The 25,369-nt window shown below is 38.4% G+C and overlaps 1 protein-coding gene across 1 annotated transcript in view; it reads right to left on the bottom strand.

Moving 5' to 3' along the window:
- Nucleotides 1-11,198: 11,198 nt before the first annotated feature.
- The window catches only part of LOC123690941 (helicase domino), a 37,057-nt gene continuing 22,886 nt past the window's right edge, over nt 11,199-25,369 (bottom strand). Inside the window, exons 9-14 of the mRNA XM_045635103.1 lie at nt 22,189-22,670; nt 20,984-21,244; nt 17,339-17,551; nt 12,764-12,802; nt 11,692-12,696; nt 11,199-11,483 (exon numbers count right to left, since the gene is read on the bottom strand). Of these exons, the coding sequence (XP_045491059.1) occupies nt 11,199-11,483; nt 11,692-12,696; nt 12,764-12,802; nt 17,339-17,551; nt 20,984-21,244; nt 22,189-22,670 (2,285 nt within the window). The remainder of the gene's footprint in view (nt 11,484-11,691; nt 12,697-12,763; nt 12,803-17,338; nt 17,552-20,983; nt 21,245-22,188; nt 22,671-25,369) is intronic.

The raw sequence follows: 25,369 nt of genomic DNA, 5'->3' as shown, positions 1-25,369 counted from the left end.
GACTCCTCTAAAGTTCGAAAAGGACACGTTTTCATAATTTAATAGTACCTATTACCTCTATATTTTATCTGTGCTATTATGATGGTATGATGGTAGCACTTTAAGTACCTATCTTCTTTAATTAAGAATAATTGGAATTGAACCCTTTAAGAGCAAACAAAAGAGCATAAGTATCACAATACATAATATATATTATTAATATGTGATAAACACGGTAAAACCGTAAACGTACCAAAAGAATTACAAACTAATTGCATTCAATAAGTCCATGGAAAAGTGACATTGAAGGTTGCGTTTCTCAGAGGACACAATTTATTCATTGTGTCCCCTACATACCTACCTATGCTGAGTTATGAGTATGCAAAGCTGCTCGCTTTATCTCCTACGCTGAGAAACCTACAGTAAATTCAAAGACATTTACCATTGATAGCAAATTGAATATTGTACAACTTTCTTTTAGTTTTAAAACAAAAATAATTTTACATTTTAGAACATTTTTTACAATAAAATCCTATTGGTCTTAGCGTTATGATAATATTTCCCACCAAAACCATAGGTAAATGTAAAAATGGGAGCAAAGTTCAATCGTCGACTTATCTAATTACCGAAAAAAGAATCGAGCCACGTTCTGTAGACAGTCCAGAATTTACAAAGATCTATTAAATTCTTAGGTGAACTGAAAACTCGATTGTTTTATTTTCCCTTACAGAACAACGTTTATTCCAAAATATGAATTTTTAAATTTGAATAATAGAATTATTTTCACAGAGCAAAACTAATGACCTATTGAACCCCATAATTTGATCAGGCTAGTTTTTACCTACTATTCATGTAGATTATACATATTATTTTATTTAAGTAATATATTCTCAAATTGGTGTTATTGAACGTTATTATTTGTGACAATTACGCGGCGAGGGACGAGTTCCATACCTATTTAATAGGTATTTAAAATGTCTACAAAAAAGACATTGCCAGTCTTTGTAATTTGTATGGAAGTTGGACCATATCAATTATTTATTAAAAATAAAAATATCAACAAACATAAGCAATTAATAAATTTAAATAACGTAATATAATAATATCTAATAGGTAATACATTTGATAATAATTATATTGCATTAATCTAAGCATTAGTCAATCTTACACACGTCAAGATGAAGAATAGGTATTAAATTTTAAGGGATAAAATGGACTGTTATCTATGAGCTTTAATTGAAAATATTGAAGTTTTTTCGAAATGTACTTATTACAGAACATATGTGTAATGGGATTACTGTTTCCAAAACACGATTGGAAAAATTTTGCTCGATAAAAAAATCCTGAAATTACTTCTAAAATATCATATAGGTAAATGCTCATTAGTTACAACCGTATTTTACGATAATAATTCGTATAAAATCACAAATAGTAATATTAGTTACTATTTTACTATTTAAATACTATATATTTTCATTCAATTTTGATAAAAATGTGAATGGCGCTTACGATTTTTAGTTTCGAGCACGTTGATAGCGTTGATTCCATACTAAACGCGGACCCCCCGCACCCCTTACCTCAGGCGCGAATAGCTGAATTTTCGCTGACCGTGTGTGTGTGTTGTTAGTAATTTTCATTACAATTTTGGTCAAAAAGCTGTAGTAGGTATTACTTTTTTAAACTTAGTGCGAGATAATTGAAAGGGATCAGCCGAGGAGAATTTATTATTATAATTATTCGGAATTCTCAGAAAGGGTGAATGTTTGAGATAATTGGTAGAGGTTGCTGGCACACTAAAGAGAGGCGTATGACGAGTACTTACGTTGTGATGGCACACGATACTGTAAGTATTCTAAAGCAACAGGAAAAGTTATTTTTGACAATATCATACAATAGCATAAGGTCGATTACGTCTCTACGATCCTCCAAGGTATTTATTTTATATGAGAACAAGCTTGTGAATAGGTCAAGTCATATTGTTTATTTTTATAGTTCATTTTATTTACAAATGCCTTTTGAATCTTTTCCAATTTTATTATATGACATGAATTGAATTTGAATTTGACATGAATTTTTAAAACAAGTATCAATATCAAATAAATAAATATTGTACAATAAGGGACCGAGATGCGATCCTTGGGGGACTCCGGAAGTAACATCAACAAAGTCAGATTATAGCCCCTAAGATAACAGACTGACTACGATTTCGAATGTACAACTCCAACCACCTGAGGAGATTCCCTCTGATGCCAACCGCGTAAAGCTTGCGAATTAATATATTATAACTGACTCTGTCGAAAGCCTTCTCCAAAACTGTATAAAGCACGTCGACCTGCGCTCCTTCATTCATGCTACTATTCACAAATTTTGTTATTTCTAATAAATTCGTAGTGACATTACGCGACAACAACGCCATGTTGGTTGGAAGGGATGCAATTAATCAGAGCTATATAAGTGTTTATGTACAACTTTCTCTAACATTTTCGCGAATATATTAAGTAAAGATATACCTCTATAATTCGTTATTTCATTTTTAGATCCTTTTTTGTGTATGGTTATGATTAAAGCTTCCTTCCAGCATTTAGGGAAGACTCCTTCGTTTAAAGAACGCTGGAAGAGTTATCGTAAGGGTAATTACTAAACCAGACCGACAGTTTTTGACAAAAATTGCAGGTAAACCATCGGACCCAGCACCCTTCCGACTATCAAGCTCTCTGAATAATGCTTTTAGATCCCTAACGGTAAGAAAGATTGAACATAAACAGTCGGCTACATTTGACTCCTTAATAGTCAGATCAACGAATTAAAATCCCAAGCGGTTGGTATTGACGGCATCTCCCTTGACATGCTTCTCCTTACAATTTCAAAAACATTGCCCATAGGTACCACACATCGTTAATACATCGATCCGTACTGATCTATGCCATAGTATGCCCAATCCCAAAGAAAGAAAACCAGGATGATTTCAAAGATCTACGCCCCATCAGTATACTTCCCTGCATGTCCAAAGTCCTAGAAAAAATTGTACACAACCAGCTCATGGAGAGCAGAATCGTCTGATCGAAAAACAGATTGAAAGAAATCGCTAAATGCCGAGCACATAAAAATTTCTATCTGTATAATATTAGATAGACTACTATCGTCATGATAATATGTATTAAACAGATAGAAATTACAACGATAGTTCGTTGATAAATATGTATTTAGTATTACATATTTATGAAAGACTAGAGGTCCGCCCCGGCTTCGCCCGTGGTACATATTTCGAAATAAAAGGTAGCCTATGTCCTTTCTCGGGTATCAAAATATATCCATACCAAATTTCATGCAAATTGGTTCAGTAGTTTAGGCGTGATTGAGTAACAGACAGACAGACAAAGTTACTTTCGCATTTATAATATTAGTATGGATAGTAAACTTATCTCGCGCATCACACACGGTGAAGATACTATAGGTACTGTCTGTGATATAGATAGGGAGGCGAAGAGGGGAATTTTCTGTAATACTCGAGCGTGGCAGTTTAAGATATGAGAGATACCTTAGACCTAATAGAACAACCTTTTTAACTATTTAGCTCTATATGTAGTGACGCGCGCCTAGGATAGACGATCAGATTAGTAAAAAAAAATCGATAGTCTGAAATACTCGAGCGCGTCAGATTAAGATATTGGGGGTTGATTTTAGAGTTTTAAGACTAAATTTAACTTATCTGACCATTAGTCCTTGACGCCGCCGAGTTATAGGGTCGCGAACTTGTAAAAAAAAAACGTTAATCCGGCATTCTCGAGCGCGATTGTTTTTATTTTTATTTTGAAGAATATAATCTAAAACTTACTAAAAATACAAAATCTGCCGGTTTCCGCATGACCGGAAGTCTGGAGGAGCCATTTCGTCTTCCGAAAAACGCGTTGCAGCATATAAGTCGCGAATTTTACTTTTTCAAAAAAAAAAGTTTAAATAAACAAAAAAGGGAATTTTATTTTACAAAAAAAGGTCTCTTTTCATTTTTGTCGAAAGTTAAAACTTTTTTTACTTGAAGCATTATAAAAACTCAAACTCCCGGTTTTTTGAGTATATCTCGAAAACTGAGGGTGTCAAGAAAGATTGATATGAAATAACGATGATTAAAAAAAAGAAACCCACAAACCTTTTTCGGTCAGATTAAGAGAACCCACCAACATTTTTGTCAGATTAAGAAAATATGCTTTCAGGATACCGAGATAAACCTCCCCTATGAAAATCTGACGCGCTCGAGTATTTCAAAAGGACTTTTTTTTTCTGCATTTTCAAAAATTCATCGCAACTTATCGTCACGCCGTAATCGTCAGTTTTTTTAAGGGGAGCTTCCTTGTGGCCTACTTAACACCCCTTCCGAAAATCTGACGCGCTCGAGTAAATTTTTTTTTTGTGCATTTTTGACGAATTTATATGCCTAGCCCCACCACGCAAACCGGCAGATTAGTGTACCGTTGTTATCAGAGGCACTTGGGGCATACGTAGTATGAATATCTGACGCGCTCGAGAATGCCCAAGTAACTGTTTTTTTTTACATTTTTGAAAATCCGTACACGCCAAACCCACCGCTAAAATGGTTTTTACCATAGAAGCTTTTCTTTTCGAAATTATTTTTTCTTTCGATTTTGATAAGTCTCGACGACGCCGTTGAATTACGCCATTTAGCTACCTCGCCTCCCTATCTAATAGGTACATATAATATTTTATGTTAAGATTCTCTAATATAAAATTTAAGATACGCTAGCGATCACGATGACGACCACAAACAAAATTTTCATCCAGTCGCAATTTAACAAAATTGTGAAAAATAAAATATGTATTAAAATTTCCTGTCGTTCTGATGATTGGAATTTTTTTTTGCGAATATTAAATGAAAACAGATTTTTCGTAGAAACTGATGATTAGCTTACCGTCTCGGCGAAAATCGCAAAAAACCTATTTTTTTATTAATTGACCTCGGATTTTTTTTTCTTCCGAGTATGACGGTACGACGGGAAATTTTAATATTTTATTTTGAACGAATTTTGTCTGAATAGGAATTTTGGTCGTAGTCATGTCGTAATCGTTGGTAGTGTGACCGAACTATTACAAAAATGTCATAAATAATGTATGTATTTGGGTATTTGGTATATTAATTTAACATCTTATAGGCCGGGAGATACTGACACAAAATTTTGGGTCATTTGTAACAGGATGGCGGTTCTACAGGGGTCTTAGTACGCAATGACAAAAAGAAAAATGGTGGTCAGAACGCTGATACCGGTGGACTAGACGCGTGGGCGTTAGTCGAACTTGTCAGATAAATAACGAAAGACAAACGATTTGAAACACAAAAATTTTAGAATTTACCGATAGCCCATAAAAAAGATGTAGGCGGTAAAAAAACAAAAAGAGCTGCCATACTTGAAAACTAATTTATTCGTCACGCTTCAAAAATACGACTGTACAATACGTAAAATATTTTTTTTACAGTATGGGATCATTATAATATTCTGTTTGTTTGTATACCTACCTACCTAGAAAAAAATATCGCAGATTGCAAACATGGGGCGGACGATTGTAAGACTTAATTCTTTTTGTCATTGACCCCCGTAGAACCCTGTTACAAATGACCCGAAATTTTGTGTCAGTATCTCCCGGCCTATAGATGGCTTATTTGAAGGTTAAATATAATATATTATCTTCGTCGTGTGTTATGGCTCATAGGATTTGTATGGCGAGCGTAATCGGAAATATGCTCTAAGATAATATTATATATTTTACATTATCTTCACCGTGTGTGTTGCGCTTTACGTCGATAGTAAGAGAGAAGTTAGCGGTTATTTTTTTTTCTGTGGCGGTTCTTTATTTTTTTAAATGCGATAGTAGCGCCATCTGTAGTTTTGATGTCCTTTTAGCGAGAACTATAATAGTCGCTAGCATTGTACAGATGGCGCTAAATAAAGTGTAAATAATTATTGTAGTTAGGAATCGCCAAAGGGTAGTTTAGATGTCGTTATTAACTTATTACCAAAATAAATTATTATAAGTTGAATTTTATATATTTTTTGGTATTATGGCATTCAAATGCTTTATAAATATAAATTTATAAAAACCTTAGGTTAACTGGTTTTAACCTCGTGATCGAATTTTTTCTATTCTTTATAAATTTATATAAATTAGAAGTATTTCACTTCGGATGTAATTTTTTCAAAACATACCTTTTCGGCACGATATTTTCAATTAAAGATTTCTAAATCTATAAAAAAATAATCCAGCCAAGTGCGAGTCGAACTCGCGCACAGAGGGCTCCGAACAATACTATTTTTTATTTTTTGTAACTTTAAACTTTGTTTTTAGCAATTTTTCTTTTTTTTGTGTTACCTACCTTGCTTTTAACCAAATTTCAAGACTGTATTTACGAGAAGTCCCCTGTAGCAGTAGTTTTTGAATCCCGTGTGAATATCGAAATTAGCAGCAAAAAGATCTTACATTGCATTGGCTAAAAAGTAAAAAAAAAAATCAAACAGATAGACAGACAATAAAGTGATCCTATATAGATAGGGAGGCGAAGAGGGGAATTTTCTGTAATACTCGAGCGTGGCAGTTTAAGATATGAGAGATACCTTAGTCGTAATAGAACAACCTTGTACCAGTGCAAACTTAGCACCCCATCTATGGAATTTTGGGTCGAAAATGACCTTGATCGTTAGGTCCCCGTTAGGTCCTTTAAGGTCCCACAATTTTTTCGTTAGGTCCCCTTTAGTTTTTTTTAAATAATTTTTTAAATTTTAGGTATAAAAAAAGTGCACTTTAGCACCCCATCCATAGAATTTTGGGTCAAAAATGACCTTAATCGATAGGTCTCCGTTAGGTCCTATAAGGTCCCACAATTTTTTCGTTAGGTCCCCTTTAGTTTTTTTTTTAATAATTTTTTTTTTAATTTTAGGTATAAAAAGTTACACTTTAGCACCCCATCCATAGCAAAATTGGCGAATTTTATCAAAATCGTATTCTTTACCGTTAGGTCCGTAGAGGCCCATCATTGACATTGTTAAATTATTTATGTTATTAAAATCTATATACAGGGTTACTTGTAAAACACCAGCAACCTCGCAGGACAAGATAGCTAACATCATAAGTAACAACATTTGTTCTACGACTTTTGGCATAACGCAATAAATTATTTTTAAATGATTTTTTAAACTTTTATTGTACTCTCCTAACATTTGTAAGTCTATGTTCTATTCATTATCGGATGGACGACGCGACGCCCCCTTCCCCCTCTCGTTCGCTCCATGTTAACGTAATTTTTGGCAGGCGTAGAGTTTATAATATTCAAACGGAAAATTAAATGAATATTTATTTTTGTATGAAAATAAAATCTAACAAATTATCAAAAGTCGTAGAACAAATGTTGTTGCTTATGATGTTAGCTATCTTGTCCTGCGAGGTTGCTGGTGTTTTACAAGTAACCCTGTATATAAAAGAAAGTCGTGTTAGTTACTTCACTTATAACTCAAGAACGGCTGAACCGATTTAGTTGAAAATTGGCAGGGAGGTAGTTTAGAGCCAGGATAAGGATATAGGATACTAAATACGTACCACGGGCGAAGCCAGGGCGGACCACTAGTTATAAAATAGTTGAAACCTGCGCATGCGCCTTAGAGTATAAAGGCATGCGCACATCATACATAAACAGTGCGAAATTTAAATTGGTATCGTTTCATTTATTAAATTAAATCAATAAATAAATCTATACTCATCATTATATCATTAACTCTTCCATTTCTGCAGTTATTCCATCTTGTTTTTTTTGTACTGCTCTTGAACATGAATAACATGGTTCAGTCATAGAATAAATTTCGTCGAGATACTGATTTTGTGTCTTTAAACATTTTGAACGGACAGATCGTTCAATTTTATATTGTTGCTTGAATAGTTTTTAACTGGATTACTGGTATCATTCATGCAAAATAATAATATTAAACAAATCATACCTACTTATAATAATGTGCAATGCAATCAAGATGAAAAGCATCAAAATATCAAGTCACACTTAACAATGCATTGAGATATTTCTTGTAAACACTCTTGTTTTTCCTTGAAAACTACATCTCTTTCAAATTGTTTTATTTTAAATTTATTAATCATAGTTTAAAGTTTTCGTCATGTTTCCAACTCAGTTTTCAAAAATATTTTTTTTTTAGAAATCACTAAAATCCTAAGCTAAAATCGCAGAAAAAAAATCACTTTGACAAGCTTTGACACATCAACAACTCAGGTTTTAATGACAGTTAACTGGCAAGTGTTGCCATTAAATTGCCAATAGATTTATTTATTGATTTAATTTAATAAATGAAACGATACCAATTTAAATTTCGCACTGTTTATGTATGATGTGCGCATGCCTTAATGCTCTAAGGCGCATGCGCAGGTTTCAATTATTTTATAACTAGTGGTCCGCCCCGGCTTCGCCCGTGGTACGTATTTATTATCCTATATCCTTCTCCTGGCTCTAAACTACCTCCCTGCCAATTTTCAGCTAAATCGGTTCAGCCGTTCTTGAGTTATAAGTGGAGTAACTAACACGACTTTCTTTTATATATATAGATTTTAATAACATAAATAATTTAACAATGTCAATGATGGGCCTCTACGGACCTAACGGTAAAGAATACGATTTTGATAAAATTCGCCAATTTTGCTATGGATGGGGTGCTAAAGTGTAACTTTTTTATACCTAAAATTAAAAAAAAATTATTAAAAAAAAAACTTAAGGGGACCTAACGAAAAAATTGTAGGACCTTATAGGACCTAACGGAGACCTATCGATTAAGGTCATTTTTGACCCAAAATTCTATGGATGGGGTGCTAAAGTGCACTTTTTTTATATCTAAAATTTTAAAAAATTATTTAAAAAAAAACTAAAGGGGACCTAACGAAAAAATTGTGGGACCTTAAAGGACCTAACGGGGACCTAACGATCAAGGTCATTTTTGACCCAAAATTCCATAGATGGGGTGCTAAGTTTGCACTGGTCAACCTTGTTAACTATTTAGCTCTATATGTAGTGACGTGCGCCTAGGATAGACGATCAGATTAGTAAAAAAAAAATCGATAGTCTGAAATACTCGAGCGCGTCAGATTAAGATATTGGGGGTTGATTTTAGTATTTTAAGACTAAATTTAACTAATCTGACCAGAAGCCCTTGACGCCGCCGAGTTATAGGGTCGCGAACTTGTAAAAAAAAAACGTTAATCCGGCATTCTCGAGCGCGATTGTTTTTATTTTTATTTTGAAGAATATAATCTAAAACTTACTAAAAATACAAAATCTGCCGGTTTCCGCATGACTGGAAGTCTGGAGGAGCCATTTCGTCTTCCGAAAAACGCGTTGCAGCATATAAGTCGCGAACTTTACTTTTTCCAAAAAAATAAACAAAAAAGGTAATTTTATTATAAAAAAAAAAGTCTCTTTTCATTTTTGTCCAAAGTTAAAACTTTTTTTACTTGAAGCAACATAAAAACTCAAACTCCCGGTTTTTTGAGTATATATCTCGAAAACTGAGGGTGTTAAGAAAAATTGATATGAAATAACGATGATTAAAAAAAAAGAAACCCACAAACCTTTTTCGGTCAGATTAAGAGAACCCACCAACATTTTTGTCAGATTAAGAAAATATGCTTTCAGGATACCGAGATAAACCTCCCCTATGAAAATCTGCCGCGCTCGAGTATTTCAAAAGGACTTTTTTTTCTGCATTTTCAAAAATTCATCGTAACTTCATCATTCATTTCATCGTCATGCCGTAATCGTCAGTTTTTTTAAGGGGAGCTTCCTTGGGGATTACTTAACACCCCTTCCGAAAATCTGACGCGCTCGAGTAAAATTTTTTTTTTGTGCATTTTTGACGAATTTATATGCCTAGCCCCACCACGCAAACCGGCAGATTAGTATGCCGTTGTTATCAGAGGCACTTGGGGCATGCGTAGTATGAATATCTGACGCGCTCGAGAATGCCCAAGTAACTGTTTTTTTTTTACATTTTTGAAAATCGGTACACGGCTTGGCCCACCGCTAAAATGGTTTATTTATTTATTTATTATTATAGAATTTCCAACAAAGGACACAGTTCACGTTTATTACATCCTATTAAAATACATAATCTACTGTACCTTTAATTACAGGAAATTACAGCGTTCAATGTTCATTACAATTCAACTACAATTTGTCATTTTATTAAAAAATATTAGGTATATAACAATAATAATTAAAGAGCCATTATATAAATCAAACAAGCATTACTATTGCAGATTTTAAATTCAATAATATGTAAATTTGCTGAAAAATAATATAATATAAATTTAAATTAATTTTTATAATATAATAATAATCTAAAATTTTAATGTAATAATATTTTAAATGTCAAAGTGCTTGAATATTCCAATTAAATTCATTACAATTCATTCAAACTCCTTACATAAAATACATTAATTAATGGTTTTTACCATAGAAGCTTTTCTTTTCGGAATTATTTTCTCTTTCGATTTTGATAAGTCTCGACGACGCCGTTGAATTACGCCATTTAGCTACCTCGCCTCCCTATCTAATAAAGGGTTACGTTTTTTCCTATTGAGGTTCGGAACCCTAAATATAGAAATAAGCAAAGAGATGGAGGGGATTTATTTTCTCCAGATATATTTTAATATAGATAGATAGCTGTATTACCGAGAGCCATAACCCATAACATAAAGTGTAGTCTTATTGAAATTAACTTTTTAATAGCATAGTATGAGAAAAAAGAGCGTGTGCTGAGCACACGTGTCAAAAGTGAAACTTCTTTGATAAGATTCAGATACCAAAATCTTACTCGTCTTAATCTATCGTTACTCCATGACGTGACGATGGCAATACAAATAATTTTACTCTCAACGTGCCTAATCACTTCAAAATCTAAATAATAAAACAATCAACAATACTCAAAACTTTTATTGTTATCAATGTCACAATTAATTATATTTTTCTTTAAATATATACAATTACAGAAGTAAAACATTTATGAAGGAATTGCCTTCTTAAAGTTATTTACATCACATGTTTATGTTCATCACACACACACACACACACAACACCCAGTGAAGGTCCGTTTTCGCACTTTACTTTAATTTTGAAAATCGGCAATTTGAAATAAAACAATCGCTATATGGTAGAGTATTTATTATCAGTGGTGCGTATCGTGCGTCGCGGGCTGGCCGGGCGGCGCGGTGGAGGGCGCAGGCGAGGGCGCCGGCGCGGGCGAAGAGGGCGCGGCGGGCGAGGGCGCCGCGGGCGGGGGCGCCGGCGAGGGCGCGGGCGCGGGCGCCAGGTGCGCGAACACGACCTGCGGGTGCGGGCGCGCGCGGCGCAGCGCCAGCTGCTGCAGCTGCAGCGTGCGCAGCGCCGCCGCGCCGCCGCCGCTCGGCCCCTCCACTGTGCTGATGCTCGTCGCCGCGCTGCTCACCACGCTCTGTTATATTTCTCGTTTTATTTATTTTGAAATAAACAAATGTACAATAAACAAAAACTATAGTATGTACAATGACCGCACAATAATTTTAAATTTTAAAATCTAATGTATAATTTTATTTTATTTGTAGAACATAACAGCCATTCATATAAAAAAGTTCTAAAATTCATTACGACCACATAGTGTATTATATAATATTCAAACACACCTGCGGATGGCCAGGAGCCGCGTGATGTAATATTCTAAGCTGGTGTCGGCCGGCGAGCGGCTGCTGTCGGTACAGCAGTTGCGCCGTGGGCTGCGCGGGAGCCGCAGAGCGAGGCGTGTCCGCGGGCGCGGGGGCGCCGCCCGTCGGCCGCGCGCGCCGCACCAGCTCGGGCCGGGGCGCCGCCGGGGGCGCCGCGCCCGTCGCGTGCGCCGCCACCACGATGCGCTGCGGCGCCGAGCCCGCCGCGGGCGCCGAGGACGTCGCCGGGCCCCCGCCGGCCTTCAACTTTTCTTTGGCGATTCTTTCGGCCCGTCGGGTCGCCACCTCCATGGGGGTCGGCGGAGTCTCGTAATCGACCCCGTGGTCCGCCAGGAGCGCCGCGTGCTTGGGGTTCCTGTGCGCGGCGTCGTCGAGGCGGCGCTTGGGCGCGGCGCGGCGGCGCTCGGCCGCGTCGCGCATCGCGTCCAGGCGCTGCGTGGGCGGGCGCGGCGCCTCGTCGTCGGGGCGGCGGCGCGCCGGCGGCGGCTTGCGGTGCTTGCGGCGCGCGCGCTCCGGGTCGGCCAGCGCGTCGTGGCGGTCGCGGCAGGCGCGCGGCGAGCGGTAGGCGCGCGCCACCTCGTTGACGAGCTCGGCGAGCCACTCCCAGTTGGGCGCGCGCGCGGCGGGCGGCTCGGCGGGCAGGCGCTGCAGGCGCAGCGCGCGGCGCAGCGCGGCGTCCTCGCAGGCGGCCCAGTCGGGCGGCGGCGCGGGCGGGTCGCGCGGCGCGGCGGGCGGCGGGCGCGCGCGGGGCCGCGGCCGCGCGCCGGCGCGCTCGAACAGCGAGGGCGGGGCGGGCGCGGCGCGCGCGGGGCGGGCGCGGCGCGGCGAGCGGGCGGCGCGCGGGTCGCGCCAGCGCACGGGCGGCAGCAGCGCGTCGGGCGCGGCGCCGCGGCGGTACAGCGCGCGCGCCCAGCTGTCGCAGTACACGTCGCCGTCGCTGGAGGGCGGCGTGGGCGGGCCCCACACCTGCGAAGGGAGCGCGGTTAGCGGCGTTCGACCGGGCGAGTTCACGGACGGAGGGAGCGCTACTCACCGGCATCCTCTCGGACGAGTCTCCGTCGCACACCCACACCTGAAAGAGCGACTCGTATCATTGTATCGTATTCGACTATTTCGATCTCATCTTTCACTCACCGCGTATCGTTCCTAGAGCTTCGTTCGACTTTTAACTATCGCATGATTTTCTCTTTTCTCTACGATAATTAAGCTATCGTTAAGGTCACATTTAACTTTTAATAACGATATCCATATTTTCTTTATTACTATTCGTATAACATTACTGGTGTTCCTATTTAAGTCTGCCCGACTACTCTTTTTCGGTCGACTTTTTCGGCATTCATGAATATAAGTAAAGATCTTTAAAGAGGAAATAATAGAATAATTATAAGACAAACATCATATTATGTAGTTAAAAATTGGAAATAATCGTGGTTTACTATAATATAGACGGTTAACAATTTGTCAATAGTAAAAAATGTGCAATAATTATGTGCTAATTGATAATAATTATATGAATAATGAATATGCATGAATGCACAAGCATAAATGTATTTTTTTCCTTTTCACGTTCGTGATGATGTTATTAGGGAATTGTTATTAATTAAAAAAACATAAATGCTTACTACGGCAAAAGCACTAGTTTCTTTCTCATCCTTAGATCATTAAGTAATGGATAACACTCACAGGCGCTTCCCCTTTATCCGAGGTATAAGATTATTCGAATCGAAAAATCTTATGCTTTCATACAAACTGCTTGCGTAATCGATTACAAACACTCTGCGTATTCGTAAAACATCGAAAGGACGTCTGCGAGTGCTCCGCTAAAAATTCCGTTATGTGCTGTCAAGTCTGCAGAAACAAGTCAAACACATCAAATATTTAAAAAGATGGAATAATCTTTCATTTGTAAGTATTTTTTTTTTTTTATTTTTTTTTACGTAAATATCTATTTAAATGCAATTTCTAATAATCGTCGATGTATCGTTTAGCGATATGAACTAGACAAATAATCGAGTCATGTTTACTCGATCATTGATGCGGCCCCACGAGACTATCATGGAAAGAAAATATACAAATTTAATCTTTATGAACTAAGACATAAAGTTGAATTTAAAACGCTATAATGAACCGCATTATTTACGAGACTATCTTGTAAAGAAATACAAATTTAATCTTTATGCTCTAAGAGATAAAGTTGAATTTAGAACGCGATATTGAACCGCACTCTCACGAGACTATCTTGGAATGAAATACAAATTTAATCTTTATGACCTAAGACATAAAGTTGAAGTTAAAACGCTATAATGAACCGCATTATTTACGAGACTATCTTGTAAAGAAATACAAATTTAATCTTTATGCTCTAAGAGATAAAGTTGAATTTAGAACGCGATATTGAACCGCACTCTCACGAGACTATCTTGGAATGAAATACAAATTTAATCTTTATGAACTTAGTGATAGAGTTGAATTTAAAAACTCGTCACTTAAAAGGTCGTAAATTTTTACGACTTTCGTGACACAAATTATTTTTGTGAATGTGTGATTGTGTTTCAATAGTGTGAGTGACCCTCCCCGCACCAAAATCAGCAGAAAGTTTAGTTAGAACATTTGCCAGCGTACTCCATCCATTACTTAATGATCTAAGTTCTCATCCCACTAACTATAATAAATAAGTTTCTTTTATTTTTTCATTTAAGCGTCAATGCATTGTCTAATATTTCTTACTGAATGCCAAATTCACTAATATACAGTGGTGGACGTGGAAGTGGATAATTAGAAACACGTAACACAATGAAGTAGTCATCAAATTCATTTGACATTTGTGTATAATAACGTATCAGAGATTAAGCATTATTTCATATGTAATAGAACACCCGTTTATCTAGCTTTATAAGAAATTGCATAATTTTAATCAAACGTTAGCTTAAATTAATAAAATTAAACAACTTTAAGTGAAGTCTAATCTCAGAGTATTTTCAGTCTGGACAACAAATTAGAAACAGCATGGTTCGAGTGTTCCAAAGTCAAAACATGTTGCAATGCCGCCAATATTTTTTTCTTCTACAAATATTTGCACCGTTTTATAACATTCTATTTAAAAGTTTCTGAAAATTAATTAACTTTACAATAAAAATAGGTAAAAGTAAGATTTGTGACCACAGAACAGTAAGAACATAATAGAAGTGCGATGTGGGCGTGGCCCACGTGTCACTAGTAAGGTAAGATCACCTAACTCGCTCTCAGTTGTGCGCAGAAAAATATTCGAGTCGGTTGTCAACTGTCAAACCTTATTTCCATATTTATTCATTATTTAGAGCGTGTTCTTCGGTATTAGAGTGGAAAAATGATAGCAGACGAAATAATATCAGCAATCGAGGCATTTCATACCATCGGTAAGTCTTATTTTAATTTATTTTAAATATATTTTATGTAACAACTTCGCTTGTCGTAATTTGTCAAAAATTTATAAAAATATTAAGTCAAAATGAACCTAAATCCATAAGAAATAAGTACTAATATAGATTGAACAGCAAACAAGACTTTCTGGAATATTATTGCAATGAACAAACGAATGTCGGATTAGTGATGCATGTGGCGCATATCGACAGTATCGATACTTTAGAAAAGACAAACATTATAAATATTAAATTTTATTCTATTTTTCCTTAGCTTTCATTTGTCCTATTTATTTATAGATTTTCGAAAGAGCCTAATTTAAAAGAGAAATGGATAATAAATGCAACGTGACGAGTTAACTGGATGCCGAACAGCAATGAGCAGTCTAACAAAGGCCACCGATACATCAAACCTACGGCAGTTCCAAGATTTAAAATAATGCATATTTTCTGTTTGTTTTGTAAATATAGATTTATACTATTCTATTTCGTTTTTTATTTAAATATAAAAATATGAAAAGACGTACTTAGTAGTAATAAACATACTCCAAAATGTGACACATTATCCTATACTCATATGTATAATACAAAGAAAAAAAAATGCACAAAAATATATTTATTTGTGAATTATCGATAACAAGGCTGACATCCCTTAGAGCATAGCATCAGGTTAATGTCAAGTTAATGTCATTAATTTAGAGTGACACAAATTTCAACCTTATCTTTATGTGTTGAGGTTCAAAGTTATATGTATTGAAAACCAACGCCCTCTGTTGTGGAATAGCTGAATGTTTTCGAATTTGGAATTTCTGAGCAAAGAGAAACAAAACAGCTAATATACCGAGGGATGTTATACTAAAATAAACCGTAACTTGGTTCGTTAGGGTACATATTGAAATGCTGAATTTATAACCTAAGTCAGTTTTTACTCAAATTAAGCTGTCCAATCAAAGGCATAGTTTACTTGTAGTGTACTGTATAACTATCGGTTTAAATGTGTGGGTTTGGCGACACTGGTTTTCATACTAATTATGACATTATAGCACTTCTATTATGTTCTTACTGTTCTGTGTTTGTGACCCATCAACAAGAAAAATACTCTTAAGTTTACATTTTGACAAAAGCTGGAGTTACAGGAAAATTGCAAATCATTTAGAGTGTTCGATAAAAAGGTATTCAATGTTATAGTCTATTTCAAAAAGCATTGTACTTCTGATCAAGTGTCTAGAAAAGCTCGATTTTTTTTGTACACTCACATATGCAATAGTGCTTTATCTAATACGTTAATACACAAATGTTAAATAAACTTGATGACTAGTTCATTGTGTTACTGTTTCTAATTAAACGTCCACCACTGTATATATAAGCTATTCTAACAAGAATCTAGTTCGAAGTTGTTTAATTGATTCCCCTTTCTGTGTGACATCTAATCTAGCCCATATTTTTCTGGACTGCAGAAAAAAGCTAACCTGTTTTTCAATCCTTGCTTATTATTTAATTTTTTATTTGATTATTTTAATTCATTGATGTATTCATTAGTAGTAAAATATTTCTTATTTACATAATAAAATGATTTGGGTCTAACGCTCAGGTCTCTTATCTTTTATCACTTCATATATCAATTTAAAGATATGTTCAACAATTTTCCTGCACTTTATGCATTTTAGTAATAAAAATAAATTTTCCTCATTGAAATCATTCCATTCGGTTCAAGAAGCCATACGTGGCGTACGGTCGTGCAGCGGGCGGCACCGAGCGGCGCGGGAGGGGGGAGGGGGGGGGGGGGGGCCGCTCGGTCTCGCCCGTAAATGCTTGCACGCCTTACATCCCTGACGTTCGCGGTTCGGCGTCGCCGTTTTGGTGACATCTCGCGAGAACCGGCCGACTACGAACGGGGTCAAGCATTTACGGACGAGTAACGAGCGGCACCAAAACGTCGAACGTCAGAAATATAAAACGCAAGGGTACAGAGCGTCAAGTCATTTATTATCATCGTCGTCGGCGCCGGCGAGCCACGAGTCGAGCGTGCCGTTGCGCAGCGCCCGCCGCCGGGCCGCCGGGCCGCCCGCCTCGTCCAGCGTCCACAGGTTGATGTGCACCGTGCCGCGCGAGCGCGTGCGCGGCGCGGGCGGGCCGGCGGGCGGCGGGCCGGCGGGCGGCGACGGCGGCGGCGACGGCGGGGCGCGGCGCGCGCGGCGGCGGGCACGCACCTGGGCGCGCGCGTCGTCCGCGCTGTACGTGAGCGGGTCGGCGGGCCTGTCGGCGGGCTTGGCGGGCGGCGGGTCGCGGTCGCGCAGCTCGCGGCGCGCGCGCTCCCACTCGCGCAGCTGGCGCCGCATCTCGCCGAGCGCGGCTCGCTCCGCCTCCGTGGCCGCTTCGCTCGTCTCCACCATTCTCATCGCGTACTTTTCCACGGGGGTCAACTGTAATGAAATTTATACCGTGTCATCGAGCGGGTGTCACTATTACAGTGGTGGTCACATAATTAAAGACACTAAGAGCATTTTATACTACCCAAGACATTTCTCACAACATTTTTTTTACACTATCATTGTAACTTTTTAAATAATTTTAAAATATTCAGGTATGTATTTAGTCCATTGAATAAAAAGTTCTAGAGTGCGTGAGTTAGTAACGTAAGATGTTTCTTCGGAAACATGTCAAGAGTCCCTAGGTAATAAACATACTAAAACCCCGGAACACTAGGGGGAGCCCCGGAGTGGGGGGAGGGGGGAAAAGGTCCATTTTTTCATTTTTCGCTTAAATCTCAAAAACGGTACATGTTAGAGAAAAACTTTCAAGGAAAAGTTGAAAGGCCATAAAATTATCTACAAGTTGTACCTAAATCATTTTTTCCTATATCCTAAAGTTTCCGAGTTACACGCAGTAAAAAAATTATTTTGGCTCAAACAATTTCCCCATACGATCAAAAAATATTTCTTTCTTCCAAAAAAACTCAAATGTGCAACTTGTGACCGGTACTGATAGATTGCTCTTAATTAGGTCTATAATTGGTAAAATAAACACATTCCTCCATGGAAGCCTTTAGGAGGAATCGATTGTCAAAATATTATATTAGGGTAGTTTGAGTTACTGAACTTGATCTTTTTATTTTTTTCTTCCAAAAAACTCAAAAGTGCAACTTGTGACCGGTACAGATGGATTGCTCATAATTAGGTCTATCATTGATAAATTCCACCACGGAGGCCTTTACGGGGAATTGAATTTTATTAGGGTAGTTACGATACTTGAACTTTTTATTTTTTTTCTTCCAAAAAACTCAAATGTGCAACTTGTGACCGGTACTGATAGATTGCTCTTAATTAGGTCTATGATTGGTAAAATAAACACATTCCTCCATGGAAGCCTTTAGGAGGAATCGATTGTCAAAATATTATATTAGGGTAGTTTGAGTTACTGAACTTGACCTTTTTTTTCTTCCAAAAAACTCAAAAGTGCAACTTGTGACCGGTACAGATAGATTGCTCATAATTAGGTCTATCATTGATAAAAAAAACAGATTCCACCATGGAGGCGTTTAGGAGGTATTGAATTTATTAGAGTAGTTAGGTAAAATAAAAAGCTTTCGAATTTTTCACATTTCATGGGATGTAGCTCGAAAACGGCTGCGAATAGAAAAAAATGATGTAGGTACAACTTGTAGATAATTTTATGGCCTTTCAACTTTTCCTTGAAAGTTTTTCTCTAACATGTACCGTTTTTTAAATTTAAGCGAAAAATGAAAAAAATGGACCTTTCCCCCCCTCCCCCCACTCCGGGGCTCCTCCTAGTGTCCCGGGGTTTTAGTATGTTTATTACCTAGGGACTCTTGACATGTTTCCGAAGAAACATCTTACGTTACTAACTCACGCACTCTAGACCCCCCTTGGAGGGACTCATTCAATGGACTAATTGTCTAATGCTAAACTAAATTTTATCTGCAAAACTTGTCGGTTTGTTAGATTTTAATCGGTTCATCCTAACTACTAGCAGTTTTAACCTAGCAAAGGTCTGGCCATATAATTAAAGACATAAGACTCGCTTATAAGAAATATAAAAAAATATTGTTTTAATGAGATTATTTTTCCAACACAAAATGTCTGACGTATTTACAAAACATTTTTACACTTTTCAATAATTGGTTGCATGTCCTTTGGCAGTAATGACGGTTTACATCTCTTGGGTATTGAAGCAACTAAATTTTGTACAAGTTGCATCACTAATTTGGTTCCATTCTTCGAAAATGCTTTGCAAAGTTAGTCGACGTTTATTGACCGCTTTGCCACGACTTCTTTCTTTCTGTTTCCATAAGTTTTCGATCGGATTTAAATTCGGACTATAGGGGGGCCAATCCAAAACAGTTACAGATTGGTTCCTTAACAAGCATTTCACTTCTTTTGCTGTGTGCTTAGGATCATTATCGTGTTGAAAAGTCCCAACAAAAGGTAAATTTTCCTCCGCATAGGGCAGCATGAATTGCTCTAAAATACTGTACTGTACTTGTACTGGAATTTATCCATATTGCCTTCTGTCTTTTTGACAGGTCCATCGCCAAGTTCAGGAAAATAGCCCCAAACTTTGATATTTCCATCCCCATGTATGACTAGGTACTTATTAGTGTATCTTAGATCCATTTTCTTATTGAGATGGCTTCCTTCATATTCTTTTCTCACAGAATTAATCATATTAATCTTAGTTCCATGCAAAAACAGCACATGTTTCCATTCTTGTTCAGTCCAGTGTTCGTATTTTGTAGCAAAGTCAAATCTTGCCTTCACATTTTGTTTTTTCAAAAGTGGTACTTTCTGAGATACTCTTCAGTGCAAGTTTTCCTCACACAGTCTCCGTCTAATTGTCCTTGCAGACCCCCATTCAAGCCTGCTGCACCATACAACTCTGAGCTGTATTAGTTCCGACCCTATAAATGGATCTTTTTTAGCCAACAACACCATTTTTGAATCTTTCGGCCAAGTAGTTTCACTTGGTTTTGCTTTTCTGAGTACGTTTTCGGTCGTGTAGAACATCTTGACATGTTTTATAGCATTGATCACCATACCTTTGGAACAGTTTAATTAAAATGGAAGTTAAAAATAATTTTTCTTGTGGTGTGTGTTTTTAACCATAATAATTGATATAAAAACTATTAAACGTATGAATTTTAATTTTAAAAGTTAAAAATACTCTAAATAATTATGGAGGGTCAACGATTTATGAATATACGCGGCAAAACGAAGAAAAGCACAATGCTATTTTTTTTTATTTATAAAAAATTATAACGCATTTCTTGTTGTCTTTAATTAAGTGGCCAGCTACACGTACGTACACAAAGTTTGTGTTACATTCCCACAGAGCAAGTGTCGAAACTAACAAGGAATATAACTATTTTTTGTCCCTCATTTTAAAGAACACATTGTCTTGTACGGTTTAATAAAAATAATACTAGATTAAATACCTTTTCCAGATAATTGTAGTTCCTAATGTAAATCTTTTATGGTCTATTAGGGGGTGTCTTTAATTATGTGACCACCACTGTATGTTCAAATAAGCCTAAAAGTTCGCACCTGAAAGAATTTTCGAAGCGACTTTCTACTATGTTTGACTGCGATTGCAGACATGTTGATTTTTGATACACATAAAATGTACAAAAATCGGAAATACATAACTTTTGCGTCGGAGCTGGAGTAAATTTGCGCATTCTCTATTCACCGGTACTTTTATTGCATCAATCGTTAAAGCCAATTATAATTAGTGTCCTCTATTTCTGTGACTGGCCTGTACCAAGTATATCACAAGGTTTATTTATGTTTTAATGATGACGTGTAACAATTCCACTCGACTCGTATATAGCAACTCACCTGGTCCATGAGCGCGCGCAGCTCGGGCGCGTCCCGGTCGGCGGGCGCGCGCGGCTCGTCGTCGAGCGGCACGCTCTCGTCGAACTCGGCCAGCTCGCCCTGCGCCTCGGCGCGCGCGGCCGCCGCCGCCTGCGCGTCCGCCTCGTCCTCCGCCGCCGCCAGCGCGCTCTCGAGCTCGCCGCCCTCCCCGCCCGCCCCCGCGCCCTCACCACCCGCCCCACCCGCCCCGCCCTCCGCGCCGAACAGCTCCTTGATGTTCGCCTGCGCGTTACATGTATAACACCCCGTTACGATCGACCGATACAGTGTGGAAATTTTCGATGGGCCCTGGAGGGAAAGTACTAGAAATACTAGAGATAGCAAATTTTTTCTATAAGGAAATATTCCTTTATTATTAAAAAGAAATAGAACTGCATTCAAAGATTTTCGAAAAATTCACTTGCTTCGCCCGGGAATAGAACGAACTAAAATTGTGTGTGAACTAAAAAGAAGATTTAAAGAATAAAATAACAATTTAATTTTTTTTAAGCTATTGCATAGCTTCTATCGCGGGCCTTGAGCGCAAATTTGCTATTTTGTGAAAATTTGCTATCTCCAGTATTTCAAGTACTTTCCCTCCAGGGCCCATCGAAAATTTCCACACTGTATAAATGTAAAAATGATCTTAAAAAGAATGCTAAAGTGATTGCATTAGCAATCTTCGGGCAATACGTCCATATTAATGGACGTATTGCCCGAAGATTCCTTTTACTAAAAGATATAATATTTCTTAAAAAAATTGGTTGTCTGTAAAGTCGGTTTACTGACGATAGTTGAACGTGACAACGGCCGATTGTGCTTCTTTGTCGCTCGTTCCGCGCTCTCGCTTGCACTTCAAGCCTTACGGAACGCCTCAGAGCGCGAGATAACGCCGCATGAGTCATGTTTTTTCATGCGTGCAGCCGGCTATCGAATTAGAAGACGTTGTCACGTCAAAAAAAAAATTGGTTGTCTGTAAAGTCGCGTTTACTGACGATAGTTGAACGTGACAACGTCCGATTGCGCTTCTTTGTGGCTCGTTCCACGCTCTCGCTTGCACATGGAACGCCTCAGAGCAAGGTAAAGCTACATGAGTCATGTTTTTTCGTGCGTGCAGCCGGCTCTATCGAATAATAAGACGTTGTCACGTCCAAACGATGGAACTAATAGGCTAGAAGTGCACTGACCGCCCGCAGGTAGGAGGTGGTGAAGTGGCCGTCCTCGATGGCCAGGTGGCCCAGCGCACGCTTCTGCTCGGCCTTGCGCAGGATGTTCTCCTCGACGGTGGCGGCCGTGACGAGCCGGAACACGTGCACGTCGCGCGTCTGGCCGATGCGGTGGCAGCGGTCCTGCGCCTGCGCGTCCATGGTCGGGTTCCAGTCCGAGTCGTAGAACACGACCGAGTCGGCGCCCGTGAGGTTGAGGCCGACGCCGCCGCTGCGCGTGGACAGGATGAAGGCGAACACGCGCGCGTCGCTGTTGAAGCGGTCCACGAGCGGCTGGCGCTGGTCCACGCGCGTGGCGCCGTCCAGCCGCAGGTACGTGTGCCCGTGCAGCGACAGGAACGCCTCCAGCACGTCCAGCACGCGCGTCATCTGCGTGAAGATCAGCACGCGGTGCCCGCCCGCCTTCAGCCGCCGCAGCAGCCCGTCCAGCGTCTGCAGCTTGCCTGCAACAAGCCCCGCACACGTTAAACCGACCCTACTGCTTATACCGTCTAAACTTTCTACGATGACAAAATATATACTACGACAATACTACACTCGTGCACGTGGTAAGATGAACGGTACAAAAAAGTTACAGATTGGAACTTTTTTTTATATATAAATACATATATGCTGAGCTGTCTCCTTTTTGTCAGGGTCGTATGACACATCTCAATCGCTGCGCTGGTGCAATGAACTCCCATAAATAATTATAATAAAATCATACTCCTTAATTTCATTATTAATATTAATTATTACTATTTAAAATCAATCGTAATCGTAAAAAACTATTGGCAATACCAATGAATATATCCATTATTCCATCATCTCATACACCTGTAGGTATAATACTGTATTATAAAACGCGCGTAGCGGAGCGCTCACGATTGCGCTCCAATGAAAAAATATTTAGTACATTTTCTAATACGAAATCCAATAGGAGTAAAAGAGATAGTTTTGTCAGAGTCCTACGTGTGAAACAGAAGATTTTCTATGAAAAAATAGCAAAATTCGGAGCGGCGCTCCCACAAACGTTGCCGGTTCGTTTTTACCGCGCGCCCGTACACAAGACAGCGATTGCGCGCGACGTTGCCTATATAAACAAACACTCTAGTCAACTTGACTGCACGCGCGCGAATGTATATTCGGGAATTTTCTAATTAAAATCATAAGATACGTGTTGACTGTTGAAATAGCCTGTAGTTATCAGTATTACTTGTGAGTGTTAAAGACAATTATAATGTGGCGTTCATTAAAAAGTGTGTTAAAACGTTACAAATTCGGCTTGAATTGAAAGCTAAGGGACCGCCACGGCCTGAACTTGACCTTACGCAAAAATGTACGACAAAAACGAAAACATATACGCGTGTGTTTAATTCCGAACAATAGGTATGTGAAAATACCGTGGTTGTGTGGTTGTGATGAACATGAAAGCAACAAACTATTTTGTTTTCCGTGTCTTTTATTTGAAGCGGTCGCGGCCGACGGAGGTGAGAGTGCTTGGACTGAAACGGGCGTTGACGACTTAGCTCATCTTTCAATCAAGATGAAAAAACATTCACAATCTCGGTAGGTACCATTTTGTCAAATGAACTGCAATTGGCGTCTATCGGACGATAAGACATTCGTAAAGCACTAGATTCCGCGTACCGAAAGTCAATACGCGAGTTCAATGACCGTGTCGATGAAAACATACATATTTTACGAAGGTTAATAGATTGTGTCAAGTTACAGATATTTTTGCACACCAAAAAGAAAGACGTATGCATTTCCTTCATTTTTTTTTTCTTCATTCATTCATTTTATAAGTATTTTTTTAATTAAATTGTACTGCTTTACACCATGTATTTTCAGTGTTTTATTTCAAGTGAACACCCATAAAATTTTGTCACGAGCCGCCTCTGATCTCAATAAATATAGTTAGTTATCATTATTTCTTTTGTACGTGTTTTTTATGTTATTCATTTAAGTGTTTGCCTCTTTTGTGGTTACTATTCCTTGTTGTGGTGTTTTCTTTTTTAAATTTTACGGTTTTATGTCTATGTATGTGTATGTGTGTGTGTTGTGCTGTCCCTGATAAATAAATGTTTCTTTCTTTCTTTCTATATAAATATCTATAACTCACAGGTGACTGACTGACTGAAATAGTGATCTATCAACGCACAGCTCAAACCACTGGACGGATAGGGATGAAATTTGGCATGTAAGCACAGAATAGTTAATAGTACAGGTACAGAAGAATAACTCGGCAACAAGATATAAATAAAAGCGAGCCTTACAGCCTTACTACTACGCGTTACAGTTGTATTTAGCTTGCACAAAATTATGTGCCTATAATTTTATTCACCTACAAGTTTTGTCTCTTTCTATCGCGTGGCCCTTATCTTTTCTTACGATGTTAGGGTTGATACCTAGTATGTATCTCTTCTTCTCCTCTCAATTTATTTTTTAAGTGTTGCATTTTCTGAGCATTCGGTAATGAATTGTTGCTATGTATGGTTTCATTGAACAAATCCTTAAAAGATATACATTGCTGGAAATTTCCGCTGAAGTTGGTATGTCTAAATGCGGCGTTGATTTATCTCTAAATGAGACCGAGTTCATTTTATTGTTTACTGCCTTTTTATGTTATTATATTTTATCTCATATCTATATATATAAAACTCAAAGGTGACTGATATAGTGATCTATCAACGCACAGCCCAAACCACTGGACGTATCGGGCTGAAATTTGGCATGCAGGTAGATGTCATAACGTAGGCGTCCCCTAAGAAAGGATTTTATAAAATTCATCCCCTAAAGGGGTAAAATAGGGGATGAAAACTTATACCATGAAAATTTATATATTCCACGCAAGCGAAGCTGCGGGCAACAGCTAGTTGAATATAAGCTTGTTCATATTCTTCATTCTCTACGATCTAGTCGATTTCCCAATGTAAAGAATCGATGACTGACTACCTCAAATTAATATTTTTTAATAAATCTTCCAATTCCCATCGTTCAGAAAGATTCTCAAGGTTAGCAGAATCTATAGTATGCAAGAATGCCCTAAAATTGCTTTTCTGCTTACGAAACATTTCGTCAACCCTACTGTTATTCCCTTGAGTGGTTAGTGGCCTTGAGTGTAAAGCACCCAGTTCGGGAGGCGAAGGAGCTGGCCCCT

Source organism: Colias croceus, chromosome 4, assembly GCF_905220415.1.
Source record: "Colias croceus chromosome 4, ilColCroc2.1".
NCBI classification, from domain to species: Eukaryota; Metazoa; Arthropoda; class Insecta; order Lepidoptera; family Pieridae; genus Colias; species Colias croceus.
The sequence above is the reverse complement of the archived record's forward strand: the minus strand, read 5'-3'. Positions and strand labels throughout refer to the sequence as shown.